The 18883-nt window shown below is 42.8% G+C and overlaps 1 protein-coding gene and 1 non-coding gene across 2 annotated transcripts in view; both read left to right on the forward strand.

The window, feature by feature from the left end:
* The window catches only part of Nln (neurolysin), an 88809-nt gene that overhangs the window by 53567 nt on the left and 16359 nt on the right, over positions 1-18883 (forward strand). Inside the window, exons 7-9 of the mRNA XM_038321902.1 lie at positions 1160-1295; positions 3828-4194; positions 8327-8528. Coding sequence (XP_038177830.1) covers positions 1160-1295; positions 3828-4194; positions 8327-8528 — 705 coding nt within the window. The remainder of the gene's footprint in view (positions 1-1159; positions 1296-3827; positions 4195-8326; positions 8529-18883) is intronic.
* LOC119810881 lies at positions 3449-3552 on the forward strand. The gene has a single exon (XR_005284825.1). It is a non-coding gene; the product is annotated as a U6 spliceosomal RNA (small nuclear RNA).

Genomic DNA, 18883 nt, shown 5'->3' on the forward strand with positions numbered 1-18883 from the left:
CAGATGCCCTCCTTTTTAAGGGTGAATTACATGTTAATGTATGGATATACCACATTTTCTTGACCCCTTGTTCTGTCACTAGGCACTTGAGTTGTTTCCCTGGCTTTACTGTTGAATAATGCTGTTTTGAACACAGGTATCTGTAGATCTCTAGTGTGTGTCCATGAACACAGGTATCTGTAGATCTCTAGTGTGTGTCCGTGAACACAGGTATCTGTACATATCTAGTGTGTGTCCGTGAACACGGGTATCTGTAGATCTCTAGTGTGTGTCCGTGAACACAGGTATCTATAGATATCTAGTGTATATCTGCTCTCAGTTCTTTAAATATTTGCCCAGAGTATAGTTGAGATTATATGATAATTCTGTAGGAGTTTTATTTTTGGTTTGTGGGGAGTTGTTTAGTTTTGGAGTGTTTTGTTTGGTTTTGTTGAGACTGCCTGTCACATAGCCCTGACTGGCCTAAACTCTGTACATAGCCAGTGAGAATCTTGAATTCCTGAGCTTCCAGCCTCCACCTCCCATGGCCGTCATTCCGGGTATGTGCCACCATGCCCGGTTCGTGTGGTTCTGGGGATCAAGTCCAGGTTTCGTGAGTGTTAGGCAGCACTCTGCCCATTCCCCTCTATTCCCAGCCCACCTGTGCATCTTTTGAAGCCTCCCATATTTGTAGAGCCGCTGAACCACTTTACATTCTCGTCAGCAGTACACAAGGGTACCAGTTTCTCTCCATCTTTATCAGGACATTATTTTCCATGTGTGGATACAGAATAGCAAAACAAATTGGTGTGAAGTGAAAATGGTGAGTTTTATGCTGTGTATAATTTTCTACAAACGCATCAGAAAGTTGTAACTCTGAGTATTCGGTACACTTGTATAATTGAAGAAAATAAGTAAGAAATCATAATAGTGCATGAAGCATATTTTTACCCCAAGTTTACAGCACCTCAGAGTTTATGAAGAATGCACAGCTCTCTTCGATTATAAATTTTATAAATTATTTCAGGAATAACATACCACATTTTGAAATCATCCTAGTGCTGAAATGGAAGCATAGTTGAGGGTCAAGCGATCTGACGTCTCCCAGCCACACTAGCGCGCTGTTCTGCTGCTGTGCATCCAGTCAATGGTCCTCTGCTTTTGTCGTCCTTGTTCCTAGGAAAACACTGCGATTCTGCAGCAGCTCCTCCCGCTGCGAGCACAAGTGGCCAGACTTCTCGGCTACAACACGCATGCTGACTTTGTCCTTGAACTGAACACTGCAAAGAGCACGAGCCACGTGGCAGCCTTTCTAGGTCAGTCCTTTATTTATTTAGGGTCAGTTGTATGTCTTTTGTTTGTTTGTTTGTTTGCTCTATGACATCTACTGTATAATATCCCCTAACGTCGACTCAGCTTGGCACCTCTGCTGCCTTCGAGACCATCCTGGTTTCAGGAGAAGGGGATTGATCTGCTCTTTCCTTAGATAAACTCACAGTTCTTGAGGCTGCTGGGGTTGTCTGTCTCATATCTTGTTGGTACGTGATTCTTTGTTTTACACGTAGTGGGTGTGGACAAGCAGACCGTTAGCTCACGGCCTTTATTCACTGCCAGAGGTCTGTGAAACTCTACTGTGGCTACTGATGGGTGAATGAAATAAACCGAAGCTATGGTATAAAATAAAACAGCATATATAAACAAAAACTGGCACCTACCCGCCAAAGCCCACTTTCTAATATATAGAGGACGATAGAGTTCATCAAAAGTGTCACCTAATTACTGTTGTCACATTCATTTTAAGTCTTTTTTTCTTACTTTTTTTTAAAGTAAGGTTTCCTAGATCTCGTGGCACAGCCTTTAATCCCAGCATGCAGACAGATCTCTGAGTTCAAGGCCAACTCGATCTACATCACAAGTTCTAGGCTAGCCTTAGCTACATAGTGAGACCCTGTCTCAAAGAAGAAATAGTAACAACTAAGGTTTCTGGTCCAGGGAGATGGCTCAGTGAGTACAGCGCCTACTACATAAGAGTGAGGACTAGAACAGAATCCCTCCAACCCATGTAAAAGCCAGGCAAGCATGGTGGCCACCTGCAATCCCCACATCTAGTAGGCAGAGGCAGGGCATCTGTAGGGCAAGCAGGCTAGGTTCAGTTGAGAGACCCTGCTTCAGTAAAGTGTAGACTCAACTCTGGGCTTCCACACACATGCCCACATACATGTGAGCACATATGCATGCATAGAATGTACAAATGTGTGCCTCTACCTCCTGAGTACCGGAATTAAAAGCATATGCTACCACACCTAACAAACTTTAAGATGCTATTGAAATTACTTTATTCTTCAAGAAAATGTCGAAAGTATTTCCTTCTGATAGTCCTGTATTAATGTTTTTAAGTGGGAAATGATTAATAAGAAATGAAAACTGGGCATGGTGGTAAACACCTGTAATTCAAGTAGTCAGGAGGCTGATGCAGGAGGATGCCATGAATTTGAGGCCAACTTGAGTTACGTAGCAAGTGGCCAGTCAGAGAGCTATGGTGTGAAACCCTGCCTCAATAAGCTAAAGAATAAAAATAGAATGATAAAAATGGGTTAAGAAATTATCTTTTAGCCCAAAATTTACTCTGCTGTTTTTCCTCAGCAGTCATTGCATGGTTTACTTGTATATATGCTGGAACCATAACCTGTAAGCAGGGGCCCCATCAGTGATGGCCTATGATTCGTTTGTGCATTCCTGAGACGCTAGGAATAACTGCCTTGGGTTAGGAGTAGAAGGCCTCAGGCTAAAGGTAGAAACACAGGCAGGATAAAATGAGGTCCTTTCCCCAGAGTCTCCACCTGGGGGAGGACAGAGATGTGAACGGGAAACTGCCGGGAGATGTGTTGTCCAGGGGGAAGGCTCGGCTCCCTCTTCACACCATTCTTGTCCAGGAGGATGGCTCTGTTCCCTCTCTTCACACCATTCTTGTCCAGGAGGATGGCTCTGTTCCCTCTCTCCACACCATTCTTGTCCAGGAGGATGGCTCTGTTCCCTCTCTTCACACCATTCTTGGGCAGCTGCCCCCATCTCACACCCTTGGGTCTGCTCTAACCCATGTCCAATACAGACCCAAGCACGACTTTATCTTTACATACTTAACAAACTGTGAAAAGAAATACAGAAGAGCTTAGTCAGTCAGTTTTAAATCAGATGATCAGAATTTGAATTCAGTATTAAATTGTGGTGACCAGCAGCTTCTTCAGCTGAAATCTAGAGCTGCTACCTCCAGACCCTCCTCCTCCATAAATCCCAGACTGAGCTTGGAGAAGGCAGGCCAAGCCACTGTCGGATGTGCAGAGCGGCTTCTAGATGGTGCTGCCTGCAGTTCCCAGGAGTTGTTTGAGGAACACAGCTTGCTGAGGAATAGGCACACACACAGACTTAGTTTACCATTGCTTTGTGCTGAACTGTAATATTCCTGGGTCAGGTGCGCACTTCAGCAGCACAGATACTAAAATTGGAATGATACGGAGATTAGCATGTCCCCTGTGCAAGGATGACACACAAATTTGTGAAGTGTTACAATAAAAATTAGTAAATTAATTAAAAATATTCCTGGGTCAGAGTTCTTAAGGTAAGCTTTGCCATTATTGACATTGGAAGCAAACCATGGCTGGGTTTTGGTTGTGTGAAAGACAAGGGGGAAAGAGTCACCAACGAGATCCCCCGGGAGAGAGTGCTCTGCCCCAGCCAGTCTCTTTCTTCCTCATGCTGTTTCCTCTGACTGACCATGCACAGAACTGACAGTCCCTTTCAGTGTACTTGCTCCCAAGGATGCATCACTAACTCTGCCATTTCCGTCACAGATGATTTAAGCCAGAAATTAAAACCCTTGGGTGAGGCAGAACGGGAGTTCATTCTGAACTTGAAGAAAAAGGAATGTGAAGAGCGGGGTTTTGAATTCGATGGCAAGATCAATGCATGGGATCTCCATTACTACATGACGCAGACAGAGGAGCTCCGGTACTCGGTGGACCAGGAGTTCCTCAAGGAGTACTTCCCCATCGAGGTGGTCACAGAAGGCTTGCTGAGCATCTACCAGGAGCTGTTGGGACTTTCGTTTGAGCAAGTGACAGATGCTCACGTTTGGAATAAGAGCGTTTCACTTTACACTGTGAAGGATAAAGCTACCGGAGAAGTGCTGGGACAGTTCTACCTGGACCTTTATCCAAGGTACTGACTGACTGGTAGACATGACCCGCCTCTACCCTCGCATAGTCCCTGTATGTGCTGCTTAGTCCAGAGTGTCTGCCTTCATCCCTTACTAGGCAAGTTACTCAGTTTGTCTATGATGTTTCCTAAAAGATGGGAATACTTGTAGCACCAGTTTACTGGATTATTGTAAAGATCAAAGTAGATGATTACATTCATAGCATTTGGAAGAAGACTACACAGCACGTGGAGGAGTTCTTTAAAGAACAAAGGAAAACAAATCAGTGTGTGTGGCGCACGTGCACGCGCGCATGTGCCAGGCCAGAGAGGATATCTGAACCGCCTTCCCAGGCCAGATAATACGTTTCTTTAAAGGCGTTAACTACTACCACCATCATCACCTACTGCATTTACTTAATTTAAAATTTCTCCCAGAGTGTTTATTAGCTAGGTAATCTGCCAGTCCTCTCAAGTCCTCCTCAGTCTTTGAGAGCAGCATAGGATAGTAGAAATAGCAAAACCCTTGCTGTTAATCTAAGGAGTCCGAACAAACACTTGACCAACACGCCCTCCTTGAAATGTTCATTCTTCAGGACCCTTAACAAGATTGTTTATGCACTAAGCATTATATATGCACATTTTCAACCATTTAATCAGTAATAAAATTTCAATAAACTCTACATGGTTTTTTTTTTTTTTTGGTTTTTCGAGACAGAGTTTCTCTGTGGCTTTGGAGCCTGTCCTGGAGCTAGCTCTTGTAGACCAGGCTGGCCTCGAACTCACAGAGATCCGTCTGCCTCTGCCTCCCAAGTGCTGGGATTAAAGGCGTGCGCCACCACCGCCCGGCTAAACTCTACATGTTTTATCAGACACAAAAGATTCAGATCTTTTTCTCCTTAGACTACTTTCTAGTACAAATTCAACTTTTTGTAATAACCCATTTTACTAAATAGACTAAAGAGAATTATGGCACTCCCGCTTCAACAAAGTGTGGGCTAGTAATACAATAGCCCTGGATTGTTGTAAGGAGAGGGTCCTTTTGTTTGTCCTGGCTGCCTGGATAGCTTACACCCAAAATAATCACACAGAAATTGTATTCATTAAAACACTGCTTGGCCCATTAGCTCTAGTTTCTTATTGGCTAATTCGTACATCTTAATTAACCCATTCTGTTAATCTGTGTATTGCCATGTGACTGTGGCTTACTGGCAAGATTCTAACCAGCGTGCGTCTCAGGCAGAGGATCCATGGCATCTCTGACTCTCCCTTCTTCCTTCCAGCATTCAGTTCTGTTTTCCCCGCCTACCTAAGTTCCACCCTATCAACTAGGCCAAAGCTGTTTCTTTATTCATTAACCAATGAAAGCAACACTGGATGCTCAGGAGGAGGCTGAGTTGTGGTCCACCTGGTGGCACAGGTGTCCTTAAGCACTTAGGTTGTCCTGAAGCCCTTAGAGAAAGCATCAGGAGAGCCAGTGATGGTGCAGTGGGTAAAGGCGCCTGCCCCCAAGGCTGACAACATGAGCCTGATTCCCAGAAGCCATAGTAGAAGGAGACAAGTGACTGTTACAAGCTACCCTCTGACCTCCACACACATCTGGAGCATGCACATACACCTGCACATATATACACACATGCACATACAACACGTACACATACACAAGTGCTAGATACAGTTTTATTCGAATACCCAAGAGGGTAATCCTTTGGGCCGACAAGATAGATTAGTAGGTAAAAGTGCTTATACTGCAGCCTGACAACCTGAATTTGACCCCAGGATCCCACAAAAAAAGACCTGAGAGTTATCTGGCCTCACACAGGAGCTATGGCATGTAGACATGTACACACACACACACACACACACACACACACACACACACAGATTTCAAGCAGGAAATCCTTCCACATTGCAGTGTCCTATGCCTGTCTCAAAACTCACACCCGAAGGACAGAGTCCTCCCGTCCTTGTGTTTCAGCCATACATTTGGTTTGTTTGATATTCAGAGACGTGGTCATTGCTGCCATAAACTTACAGCGAGCACAGAGTAACCTTTTGTGAGGATAATGACCTAGCTCATATGTGCTGATATTTTGTTTGTGATCTAGCTCATAAAAGATCAGTGTGCGGAGCTAGACACGTAGCCATCCAGGCCAGGCAGTGGTGGCTCACACCTTTAATCCCAGCACTAGGGAGGTGGAAACAGGAAGTGATATGGCTGGGTGGAGAGAGGAGAATAAGGTGGGAGGAGACAGGAGCTCAGTTTTCAGTGACTCTGGGTTTTTTTTATTATTAATTCACTCTCCACTCTTATTTGTCTGACTCAGGAACAAAATTGAGAGTACATTCTTTAAAGACTTATGAGCTTTTTTCTTTCTTTCTTTCTTTCTTTTCTTTTCTTTTCTTTTCTTTTCTTTTTGTTTTTTTTTTTTTTTGGTGGGGGGGGGTGTTTTGTTTTTTGAGACAGGGTTTCTCTGTAGCTTTGGAGCCTGTCCTGGAACTTGCTCTTGTAGACCAGTCTGGCCTCGAACTCATAGAGGCCTACCTCTGCCTCCCAAGTGTTGAGATTAAAGGCATGAGCCACCCCCACCTGGCATGTTTTTCTTTCCTTCTTTCTTTCTTTCTTTCTTTCTTTCTTTCTTTCTTTCTTTCTTTCTGCTCTTTTTTAAAAAATTTATTTACTTATTTATTATGTATACAATGTTCTGTCTGTGTGTATGCCTGAAGGCCAGAAGAGGGCACCAGACCCCATTACAGATGGCTGTGAGCCACCAGGCGGTTGCTGGTAATTGAACTCAGGACCTTTGGAAGAGCAGGCAATGCTCTTAACCTCTGAGCCATCTCTCCAGCCCCCATGTTTTTCTTTTTTAATTACATTTTATTTTTATTTATCAAATACTGAGATTGTCAAACAAAATCTTATGATTTCCAGTATAAAACTGCCAGGTAAGGACTTTTAATCTCTTATCACTTTAGAAACATAACATGAAAGGCCATACTCTTAGAATAAAAGTAATTTTTAATGAACTAAATTGAGTTTTGGTTTTTTTTTTTTGTTTGTTTGTTTGTTTTGTTTTGTTTGGAGGTTGTTTCAAGATAGGGTTTCTCTGTCTTGATACTAACTCTGTAGACCAGGCTGTTCTGAAACTCACAGAGATCCGCATGCCTTTGCCTCCTGAGTGTTGGGTTTAAAGACATGTGCCAACAAGCTCAGCCTCATTTTTATTTTTACAAAGAAAAAACATGGGCCGGAGAGATGTTCAGCTGTTAGGAGCACTAGCTGCTCTTACAGAGGACCTAGGCTCAATTCCCCCCCCCCCCACTTGACTGCTCGACAGCCATCAATACCTCCAGTCCCAGGGGATCCAACACCGTCTTCTGTGTTTTTTCTACTCCAGCACTGGCATTTAACAGTCTGCTGAAGTTTTCCTCTCACTGTGCTGTCCAGTGTCTGCCCTGACGTAGGCTGTGGGGGTTGTGGGGTCCTTCCTCTCCCCTCTCCTTGGGGGTACCTGTGCTGCTGTGGGCTTGTTGACTGCCTTCCACAGCAGTTCTCTGAGTTCAGAAAAGCCGAAACTCTCAGAATGGTGTAGAGACAGAAGTCCCTTGCCCAATGGTATGCATCCGAATAGTTGTCAAAATTATCTGTTTTCTTTGAAAAGCTTCAGTGGGGGGTGGGGGAGGCATACAGGGGCCAAGAAAAACACTGATATAGGAAAAAAAATATACAGATTTAAAGATGAAGCTAACACTGACAAAACCTAGAAGGCCGGATCACTTTACTTCTCCCATAGGGCGAAGTGGCCTCTCTTCTAGAAGGTGAACTAAACATGTAGACGTGTGTTCAGCTGTATGACTAGAAGGTGAACTAAACATGTATGCGTGTGCTCTGCTGTGTGACTAGAAGGTGAACTAAACATGTATGCGTGTGTTCTGCTGTGTGACTAGAAGGTGAACTAAACATGTATGCGTGTGTTCTGCTGTGTGACTAGAAGGTGAACTAAACATGTATGCGTGTGTTCTGCTGTGTGACTAAAAGGTGAACTAAACATGTAGACGTGTGTTCTGCTGTGTGACTTAATGCCTGGAAGGGGCCATGGCATGTTTTTGCTAAAGAAGAGTGTGCATATCACTGTTCTTCATTTCTGTCTCCCAGGGAAGGGAAATACAACCATGCAGCCTGCTTTGGTCTCCAGCCAGGCTGCCTTCTCCCTGATGGCAGCCGGATGATGTCTGTGGCCGCCCTGGTGGTCAACTTCTCACAGCCCGTCGCAGGCAGGCCGTCTCTCCTGAGACACGATGAGGTGCGGACTTTCTTCCATGAGTTCGGTCATGTCATGCATCAGGTTTGTGCACAGGTAAGCGGTTTTCATGGCAGGCCCACCAGTCGCTTGCAGTTGTTGCTTACATTCTGACTGCTGATAGGGTTCTCCCTTTGCCTGATTTTTCCACACCCTGAACAGGTGGTAAGCCTGCAGACACACAGCTGTCTTTATCACATCCTCTCACGCTGTATTTCACTTGAAGGTTAGTCCACTGATGAAAGATCTCCTTGCGGAGGAACAGTACCTCGAACCTTTATTCCTTTTCTGCCACTATTGGGGGATGCCTCCCTTTTCAAGCCTCAAATTAAAATCACAAGTAATACAGCCGTGCAGACCTGGGTGTGGTGACATGCTAATTGTAACCCAGCCCGTGGGAAAGAGGCAGATCAGGAGCCCAAGATCAGCCTTGGCTACATTGCAAGGTCAAGGCCACCTTGGGCTACTCGGGAGCCTATCATCACAAACAATAAATGACTGCATAGACACTTTTTCTAGGAGAAAGATATGTGCAAAAGATTGAAATGAAAAGTGATTGTTGCATTGTGTGGTGTGTGTGTGTTCATGTTTGGAGGCCAGAGGTCAGCATGTTATGTTCCTAGGAGCTGTCCCTTGTTTCTGGAAGACAAGATCTCTCACTGTGACCTGGGGCTCACTGGTTAGGTCAGGGAGGCTGGATCCACCTGCAGCAGGCACCACCACAGCTGTTCCTGAAGTAGATTCTGGGCTTTGAACTAAAGTCCTCATGTTTATCCAGCTGGTTCTTTACCAGCTCAGCTGCCTGTCTCCCCTGACCATGAAAATGATTTTTGCTTGTTTTTGTTTTTGTTTTTTGTTTTTATTGTTGTTGTCGTTGGTTTTTTGTCATTTTGTTTTGTCTTAAAGTGATTTTTGTTTTTTTTGTTTTTGTTTTTATTGTTGTTGTTGTTGTTTCATTTTGTTTTGTTTTGTCTTGAGGCAAAAAAAAATCTGATAATCCATAACCCACATGGCCTTGAATTTATAACCCTCCTGCTATAGTTTCAGGTGCTAGGGAGATATGGATTGTTTTATGATTTGTTCCTCTTTTTTGTTTGTTTGTTTGTTCAGGGCTGTTGGTTAAATCCAGGGCTTCATTATTGTTATTCTTCTGGTCCTTTAAGAGGGCAAGCCACGCCCACTCCCAACAGACCCCCTGACCTCTCGCTGCCATCTTGAATCTCTTCCTTCCTGTCCCTTGGTGTGGGCACACGTGTCTCTCTGTCTCTCTGTCTCTCTGTCTCTCTCTCCTTTCTCCTCTTCCTCCTCTTCCTCCTCCTCTTCTTCCCACCCCTCTCTCTCTCTCTCTCTTTCTCTCCTCTAAGTAATAAATGTCCAGTTCTATGCCCGCCTACTGTCTATGTGCCTTTTACCCGCCGCGAGCTGTCTCTCCCCATTAGCCACATAGCAGGACCAGCTAGCCCGCCAGGGATGAGCCACCGCTCGTGAACCGCCCAGGGATCTTGGGTAACATGCGAGACAAGCATGCATTATAGTCACAACCAAAAAACATGTTTATCTTGAGGCTCACTTAACCTAATGTTTTAAATATACTGATAGAAGAAATTGAGAGACAGTTTCCTAAATTTGGAATCTCTGTATACATGCATTAATCCTTTTTTTTTCTCAGCCACACACATGGTCACACATCACACATACATAGACAACAATAATAGATAAAATAAATTATTTAAAACTAGTTCTTTCAACATATTATCTGTTTATTCTGATGCCTCCGTATTTTCCTTAAAAAAACAAATAAACAAAAAGGCCTAGGGCCACATGTAGTGGTCAGACTTGTGATCCCAGCATGCAGGGGGCTGAAGCAAGAGGATTACTCTGAGTTCACAGTAGGCATATTTCCTTACATGCTCATGACCTTGGGTTCAATTCCTAACACACACACACACACAAAGAGGTTAAAAGAGAGAGTATTTGGTATTAAGAGAGAGGTTAAAAGTAAACATAGGGAAATACAACAGAAGTCTGTCCAGATGTGTAAGTCCAAATGCAGCCCAAAGAAGAGAAACATCTCAGATTTCTTAGATGATTTTAGAGGCTGTTCTCCCAATACTGGAATCCCACAGGTATTTGTCAATATTGAGCTTTTATCAGTGTCCTTTCTGTGCATTTACAATCTCCTGAATTACGATAGTTCTGCTTTCCTTTTTTTCTAAAAATACTTGTATGGTTAAATTAGCAAAGTAAAAGTAACTTCCTTAGTTTCAGTATTATGAGTTGTTAGGTGGCCAAGTTCTAGGTGTGCATCTGACTGCAGACAAGCAAGGCTCTGCCCTTAGAGTGGTTGGTCTTTTATTCATTCAATCATTTTTACTTTTTTATGTGTGTGGATGTTTTGCCTGTGTATATGTGTATATACCATGTGCATACAATGTCCGTGGAGGCCATCAGATCCCCTGGGACTGGAATTATAGACAGTTGTGAGCTGCCATATGGGTGCTGAAAATCAAACCCTGCTGCTTTGAAAGAGCAGTCGGCGCTTTTAACCACCAAACCATCTCTCCAGTCTTATTTATTTTGAGCTGAGTACTCCTCCAGAAAAATGTCCTTAGACTCACGTTCTGATAATTATAAGATGGAATTCCAAAAACTCACAGGACCGTCCCCCTCCACACACACACACCCCATACCACCCAAAGGATGATAAATCAGTGTAGAGTCCCTAAGACAGCAGTTTCCTGCTCTGTGTGGACTATGCCTGGCAATTTTATAAGAAGTCATCCAGTGTCTTAATCACATTTATTAAAATAACAGAGGCCTTCCAGTGAGGGTTCATTGTTCCTGGTGCAGACTCTTGAGGCATGGTAGTCCTTCAACCTCAGGATCTTCTGCTTACCCTGTGTTCTTCACACAGGTCTCCACAACTCTGTGTTTTTCATATTATCTGGCATTACTTTTGATCCTTTGAGGCAGTCAGTTTAGCATTGAAAAAATACTTTCTTGGTGTTCTGTGACATTTGAAAACTGATGCATAACTGAAGTTCACCTGATTCATATTGCATGTGCAATTTGTTATCTATTTTATTTTTTAATCTACTCTAGTATTTTATAAGTATAGTTATTTTGCCTGCATGTATGTCTGTCTACCACTTGTATCCCTGGAACCTAAGGAGGCCAGAAGAGGGTACTGGATCCCCTGGAACTCAACTTACAGAAGATTGTAAGCTGCTGTATGGGACCCAGAAATTGATCCTGGGTCCTCTGGAAAGAAATCCAGTGCCCATAACCAATATGTCATCTCTCCATGCCTAGTATTTCTCTCTTACAGCTTCTCTCTGCTAACCATTCATGGACAGAATTGTCCTTTTGATGAGTACTGTTGATACTGTCCTTTGCTTGGTGATCTCTTCATGAGATTATCTTTGAAAATATGTTTGTCTATCCTTATCATGTCAGATAACACGCAGCATTCTAGAATTTTGGAGTACTGAGATATTCATGCTTAGAACCAATGACTACTGCTTTTCTCCTTTTGTACACACAGATTTGCTACTTTTAAGTATCGAGACTCTTTGTACTGATCTCAAATGGAGGCAGTTGAATGAGATTCATTCTGTGTTCATTAATGCTTCTGAATTTTCCATGCATGTGCACTAGACTGGTTTTAAGATATGACACCTCATTTTTTTTGGTTCTTCGCTGTGACAGCCTGGAGATTGAATGACCAGAGGAGCTCATGGAACTTGCCACAGTAATATTTAAATGTGTGTGCAGGAACTTCCAGTTTTCAGGCATGTGGATGCCCCAGTTGACTGTGCACTGTGTCATCATTAGGAACTTGAGTTTCACCGTGTTTTCTTGTGTTTACACTGCCAGGTAATTTGGATGATAGCAATCAGGAGAGGCATCGCCAGTATCTGTTCCTGTTCCTGTTTCATGGTTTGCACTCTCTGTAAGCCCTGGCCTTTTGAACTTCTGCAGAATGAAAGAGTAATACTTCCCACCAGATCTCACTCATGCTGATGTCTTTGTTAGTTGTACGTTAAAAATCAGTAATGAGTTTTGAACTATAAGGAGATATTTATTTTAAGGAAACATCAGAATCACAATAAAGCTTTAATTAAAAGTGAAAGGGATGTATACAGTCAGACAAATTTCAAATGATCTGTCATGAAATAGTCTGTAAACTAACAGCATTAGTCTTTTCTAAATATTTGAAGTACATACCACTGTAGAGAAACAGACCCTGTCAGGGGAACCCCGGTGTTAGAACAGGACACTATATTAAAATATATAGAACTAGGTTCAATCCCATATACCCCATCAAAAAAGAGAAAAGAAACGTGATTTGGCCTTTTCAAACCCACTTATGTCTTCATTCATAATATGGAGACAAGCCTGGCATAGTGGTTCATGCCTTTAATCCCAGCACTCAGTAGGCAGAGACAGGCATATCTCTGTGAGGTCGAGGCCAGCCTGGTCTACATTGTGAGTTTCAGGACAGCCAATGCTACATAGTGAGACTCTATTTTGAAAAAATCAAAACTAAAATAAAATGGAGACAATAGCAGTTCTCTTCGGTGTGTCACTGGCATGGTGGGGAAATTAAATATGTTTAAAAGTATGTGAAAAAACCAAGGGTCGGGCTGGAGAGATGGCTCAGAGATTAAGAGCATTGCCTGCTCTTCCAAACGTCCTGAGTTCAATTCCCGGAAACCACATGGTGGCTCACAACCATCTGTAATGGGGTCTGGTGCCCTCTTCTGGCCTGCAGGCATACACACAGACAGAATATTGTATACATAATAAACAAACAAACGAACGAATGAATGAATGAATGAATGAATTAAAAAAAACCAAGGGTCATAGTGTATCATTTTGCTTTTATTTCTTTTTCTTTTTGGGGGGCCAGGGTTTAAGACAGGGTTTCTCTGTGTAGCCCTGGCTGTCCTGGAACTCACTCTGCAGATCGCACTGGCCTGGCCTCTAACTCGTGGAGTTCTTCTTGCCTCTGCCTCCTGAGTGCCGAATGCTGAGTGCTGGGATTAAAGGCGTGCACCACCACCTCCTGGCTAGTATTTTATTTTTCAACATATTATTTTTGTTTATTCTTTGATCTTTTTTAAGTATTTCTATAGCTTTACATATAATTTAATCCTTTAAGGATCAAAACTGAAGAAATGGGGATGGAAACCAGAGGAAGTAGACCAGTGGCCATAAGGATATGTTCTATAGCTTAGATTCAGAAGGCTGTGAGTGGAAACATGGGAAGTGATTGGAAGCATCAGGACCAGGGCCTCTGCCTTGCTCAGATTGTCACTGGATACCTCAAAGTTTGATTCCAGTAGCAAGAATAGCATGAGCTACTTATTTTCCTGGGGATGGTAGAGGATGTGTTGTGGAGTAGCATACGTATTTTATTCTCATAACTTACATTAAGATATAATTACTAGGAGGAAGCCAAAGATATGCTTGGTCAGAACAACCTGGACTCAAGACAGGTACAGATTGAGCAGGCTAAAAAGAAAAATGGAGCAGGGTGGGGTGCCATACACCTATATTCCCAGTGCTCTGGAACTCAGGCAGAAAGATCACAGGTTCAAAGCCAGCAAGGGTTACATAGAGAGTTTGTGACCAGCTTGAGCTGTGTAACAAGCCACAGTCACAAAAGAGAAGCAAAACCCAAAGCTGCCTAAACCTTCTGAGTGTGTGCCAGCCCAGCACTGCTGCCTCCTCACCGTTCTCTCACTTAGGTGATTGCTCCATTGTCTTCCCCACTTTCTAAGGGACAAGGCTCTTGAATCGTGGCGAGTCGCCCAAAGACAGCCCGGCTTGCTCCAGCCACTCCGCTGCCCGCTCTGTACTCTCAAGTGCACACTCAAGGCAGCTGTGTGCCATGTGCTCTCAGTTGGTTCGCCCACATCCAGATTCTTCATGGATGACTCCTTCTTCTGAAGTTAGTAGATGTTCTGATGACGGAGAAAGCATGAATGTATGGCTTCACATTTCCCTGTGAACTTTTAGAGTTTGTGACTTAGACATCAGACATGGTTTCTTCAGGATCTCTCTATTGTTTTGATGTTTTGTTTTTTTACTGTGTGTACAAGTATGTGTGTGTGTGTATATATACATATATGTGTGTGTATATATATATAATATATATATTAGCACAGAATAAACCCTAACTAATATCATAAGCCAAAATGTGAATGTATATAATATTTATTTGGAGATTTACTTATTTCTTTTGTTTACTACAATTTCTATATATGCTAATTTTTAGCTTTCTAAAAAATTATTTTTAAATATCTGTTGTTATGGCTATGGATGCCAGTGGAAGCCAGAAGAGGGCATCAGATCCCTTGGAGCTAGAGTTATATAAGATGGTTGTGAGCCATTTAGCATGTTACTGGGAACTGAACTTTGTTTGGTCTTCTGGAAAAACAGTGAGTCCTCTTAGCCCCTGAGCCATCTCTCCAGCCCCAGCATTCTTTTTTATAAATAATAAGGGTTTTGTTGTGGTGGTGGTTGTTGTTAAGAAGAATGCTCAGATGATTTCTTTAAAAGTGAAATTATTGATTATCTCCTGGGTGTGATATACAAAGAATGGTAGGATAGAATTAGGAAGAAGAAGTTAGAGTATTTTGAATTTTTAAAGTTTAGTTCAAGGACATTAAAGGCAAGAATCCAAAAACTGAAAGCCTAATACTGTAGAGAAGTGAAACAGATAAAATGTTAAGTATTCAAAGAACATAGCCAGGTCAGGTGGAACATCAAACTCTCTTTTAATTGCCTGAGTTACATTCCACACACAGTGCGTTCTTACACCTCAGTACAGACACTGAGCTCTGGCCATGGGCTGGGTTGGAGCCATAGGGTGGCAAGCAGGCTCTCTGACCTCAGCAGCATTTGAGTTTAAGTGGAAGTTGTTCTTTTGTTTTGTTTGTTTGTTTGTTTTTCTTTCTTTTCTTTATTTTCTTTTTTCTTTTTTTGGTTTCTAAAGACAGGGTTTCTCTGTAGCTTTGGAACCTGTCCTGGAACTAGCTCTTGTAGACAAAGCTGGCCTTAAACTCACAGAGATCCGCCAGCCTCTGCCTCCTGAGTGCTTGGATTAAAGGCATGCGCCACCACCTGGCTAAGTGGAACTTTTATTTGTTTTCATCTAAAAAGGAGTAGTTTAAACAAGTGCCTACTTAAGACAGTATAGGCATTTTGAAGGTAAGTCCGTGAATTTAATCTGTGATATTCAAGACTTCTCTAAATTGTGTGTTTTTCCTACATCCTTGGATGAGGGTAGGATGCTGAGCTGCGGGAGCACTGTGACTCGGGTCGTCTTTGTTTCTGTTGTTTTTTCCAGTGATGGCTAGATACGTGGGAAGATAAAACTATGACCGCTTCGCTATCTAGTAACAGCACAGTCTAATAGATAGTGGTCACTTGTTTTTTAATGCCTTGCCTTGTTATATAGACTCTGTTAGCCATAGACTTGCAGTAGACAGAAAGATTATATTCTATTAAATCAATAGTGGGTCACTTGGGTCAGCCAGGGTGCCTCCAGAGGCCTGTCGTTTCTCCTAGGTGCATTGCACTTACTGATTCTAGCAGTCACCTTTTCTTTGACTTGGAATTTATTGTCATGAAAATGATCTGTAGTTGTAAGCAGTAAAAGGAGCTGCTCTCTTAATTAGACAATATTAACCCATAGTACTTTGGCCTTTAAATGTTGCAAAAACTCACATGACAAATTTAGTTGTTATTTTACTTTAGTGTATAAATTTAAAAGTTAATCTCACCGGGCAGTGGTAGTACACACCATCAATCCCAGCACTCAGAAGGCAGAAGCAGGTGGATCTGTTTGAAGCTAGCCTGGTCTACAGAGTGAGTTCCTTGACAGCTAGGGCTACACAGAGAAATCCTGTCTCAAAAGGCCAAAAAAAAAAAAAAAAAAGGTAGTCTCTGTGTCAGCAAGACATAGGTTTAAATTTGTAATGGAATGTATTTTAGACATCCTCATCCTATCATCCATTTGGAAAAATAGTAAAGCAAAGACTCGCATTTAGGGCTGGAGAGATGGTTCAGTGGTTTAAAAAACAAAACAAAACTGGTGCTCTTGCAGAGGATCCAGGTTTAGTTCTCTGCATCCACGTGGTAGCTCCAGTTCCAGGAGATCCAACTCCCTCTTCTAGTTTCCATGCAGTACGCATACACACATGCAGGCAACACACACACATAAAATAGATCTTCTTCATAAAAAGGAAGGAAGGAAGGCAGGCAGGCAGGCAGACAGACAGGAAGGAAGGAAGGAAGGAAGGAAGGAAGGAAGGAAGGAAGGAAGGAAGGAAGGAAGGAAGGAAGGAAGGAAAGGAAAGGAAAGCTCTATCCAAACTGAAATCTAAGGCACCTTTGAGTCTCTCCTGGTGAAAACATTTTCTGCAGCAAGTGTGCTCCATGCGTCCATTAGAGTGCTTTGTGGGGTGGCATGATAATTCAGTTTTAGCCGAGAGATAGATGGACATCATTAGCTTTCATGCTCCCAAACTCTTTACTTTCGACATCCCCAAATTGATCCTGCTGAGAACCATGTAGAGAACTGTAGTTGGAGCATTGCATCGGGACCATGAGCTTCCCAATAATGACACGGAGACTTCTTACTAAATATGAAAGCTCAGCTGATAACTTAGGCGTATTTCTAAGCTCTTTTAACTTAAATTGACCCATTTCTAGTCATCTGTGTGCTGCCATGTGGCTCATGGCTTTTACTTCTCCTCCTGCACATCTTGCTCCCTCTGCTTCCAGCTGGTAACTTCACCCTTCTTCCCAGTGTTCCCTCTGCCCCCAAAATCCTGCCCAGCTATTGGCCATTTGGCCTTTTATTAAACCAATCCAAGTGACATATTTTCACAGTGTACACAGAGATTATTCCACAACAGAGAATTACTGTCGGACTCTAGTGAAAACCTGGGAAGTGGTACAGTTGGTGATATGGGACAATTCAGCCACTCCGCAGCCCTGCACACAAGGCCCCAACACTGCAGAGCCAGTCTCCATGTCCCCGTGTGTGCTGGCTGAGGTATCTTTTGGCTTGGGAGTTTAGTTGTTTGCTGGAAATTGAGCTTTTGAATTTTGTCATCTTTTTTTGTCCTCATTGAAAGAAAATATTTCACTGATGTTGCCCAGTGTGCTCACAGAAATCCAGCATGGCTGACTTTTGGGAAACTGGTAAGCAGGAAGCTATTTTTAGCTTCAACTCCTTCATTGCAAACATTGTAGAGAACATTGTTGATCTGGTCATTCATTGCCAGTGCTCTGCCCACTACAGCAGCCTCGGGTAGAATAGGCCTTCTCTTCTCCATTCTGGTGACATAACTGTGCTGATTCTTATTGTCCAATTTTAGCTCTAGCTCATGAGTTACTCATTTGTTCTTGTTTTTTCCTGGATATTGAACAAACCCTTCGTGTGTGTGTGTTTGTGTATGTGTGTCTGCATGTGGATCTTTCCCCCAGATTGTGTGTGTGTTGCCTGCATACACGTATGTATCTGCAAATACTGATTTAGAAATCTTCACACAAGCAAGATTTATAAGCCTTCTAATTTTGTCGTCTGTCGTGTAACTAATGGCATTATTTTCCCTTGTTTGCACTGTTAGTATCTGCCTAAAAGTGTGCTTCATAAAACCCTGCAGTTAGCATCTCTGATTCAGAATAGATAGTTGCAAACCTTTACTAGTGTACCTCAGCCTCCTGTTCAGTCTTTGAGAGATCTTCCAGTCTTATGAGGAATTCATTTTTCTCTGGACACATACTCAAATGGCATAAAGGGGAAATTTGGTAAAGGACCTTTATTTTATTTTTTTAAGATATCCCTTTAAAAGATTTAGTCAACTTTTAAAACATCATAATGTAACCTTTTTCTCTGTTTTTCTCACAGTAAAGATGTATGAGGCTGGAGCATTCTTGTTAATATTTTAAGTTATGGACTTGGGCCATCTGGTTCTAAGTCCTGCTTCTGCTATTTGATCACTATGCTTTGCTTTCCTTATTTCACCAGTAGAAGTAATAGGATTTACACAGTCACGTGAGGGCATGCTGGGGCGTACAAGTCCGTGTGTCATGCAGTCATGTGAGGACATGCTGGGTGGAGGTCTGCGTACATGTTAGCGTGTCATACAGTCACGTGAGGACATGCTGGGGGAGGTCTGCATACATGTTAGCATGTCATGCAGTCATGTGAGGACATGCTGGGGGAGGTCTGCATACATGTTAGCATGTCATGCAGTCATGTGAGGACATGCTGGGTGGAGGTCTGCGTATATGTTAGCGTGTCATACAGTCACGTGAGGACATGCTGGGGGAGGTCTGCGTACTTGTTAGCATGTCATACAGTCACGTGAGGACATGCTTGGGGAGGTCTG

This window comes from Arvicola amphibius, chromosome 3 (assembly GCF_903992535.2).
Source record: "Arvicola amphibius chromosome 3, mArvAmp1.2, whole genome shotgun sequence".
Taxonomy (NCBI): domain Eukaryota; kingdom Metazoa; phylum Chordata; class Mammalia; order Rodentia; family Cricetidae; genus Arvicola; species Arvicola amphibius.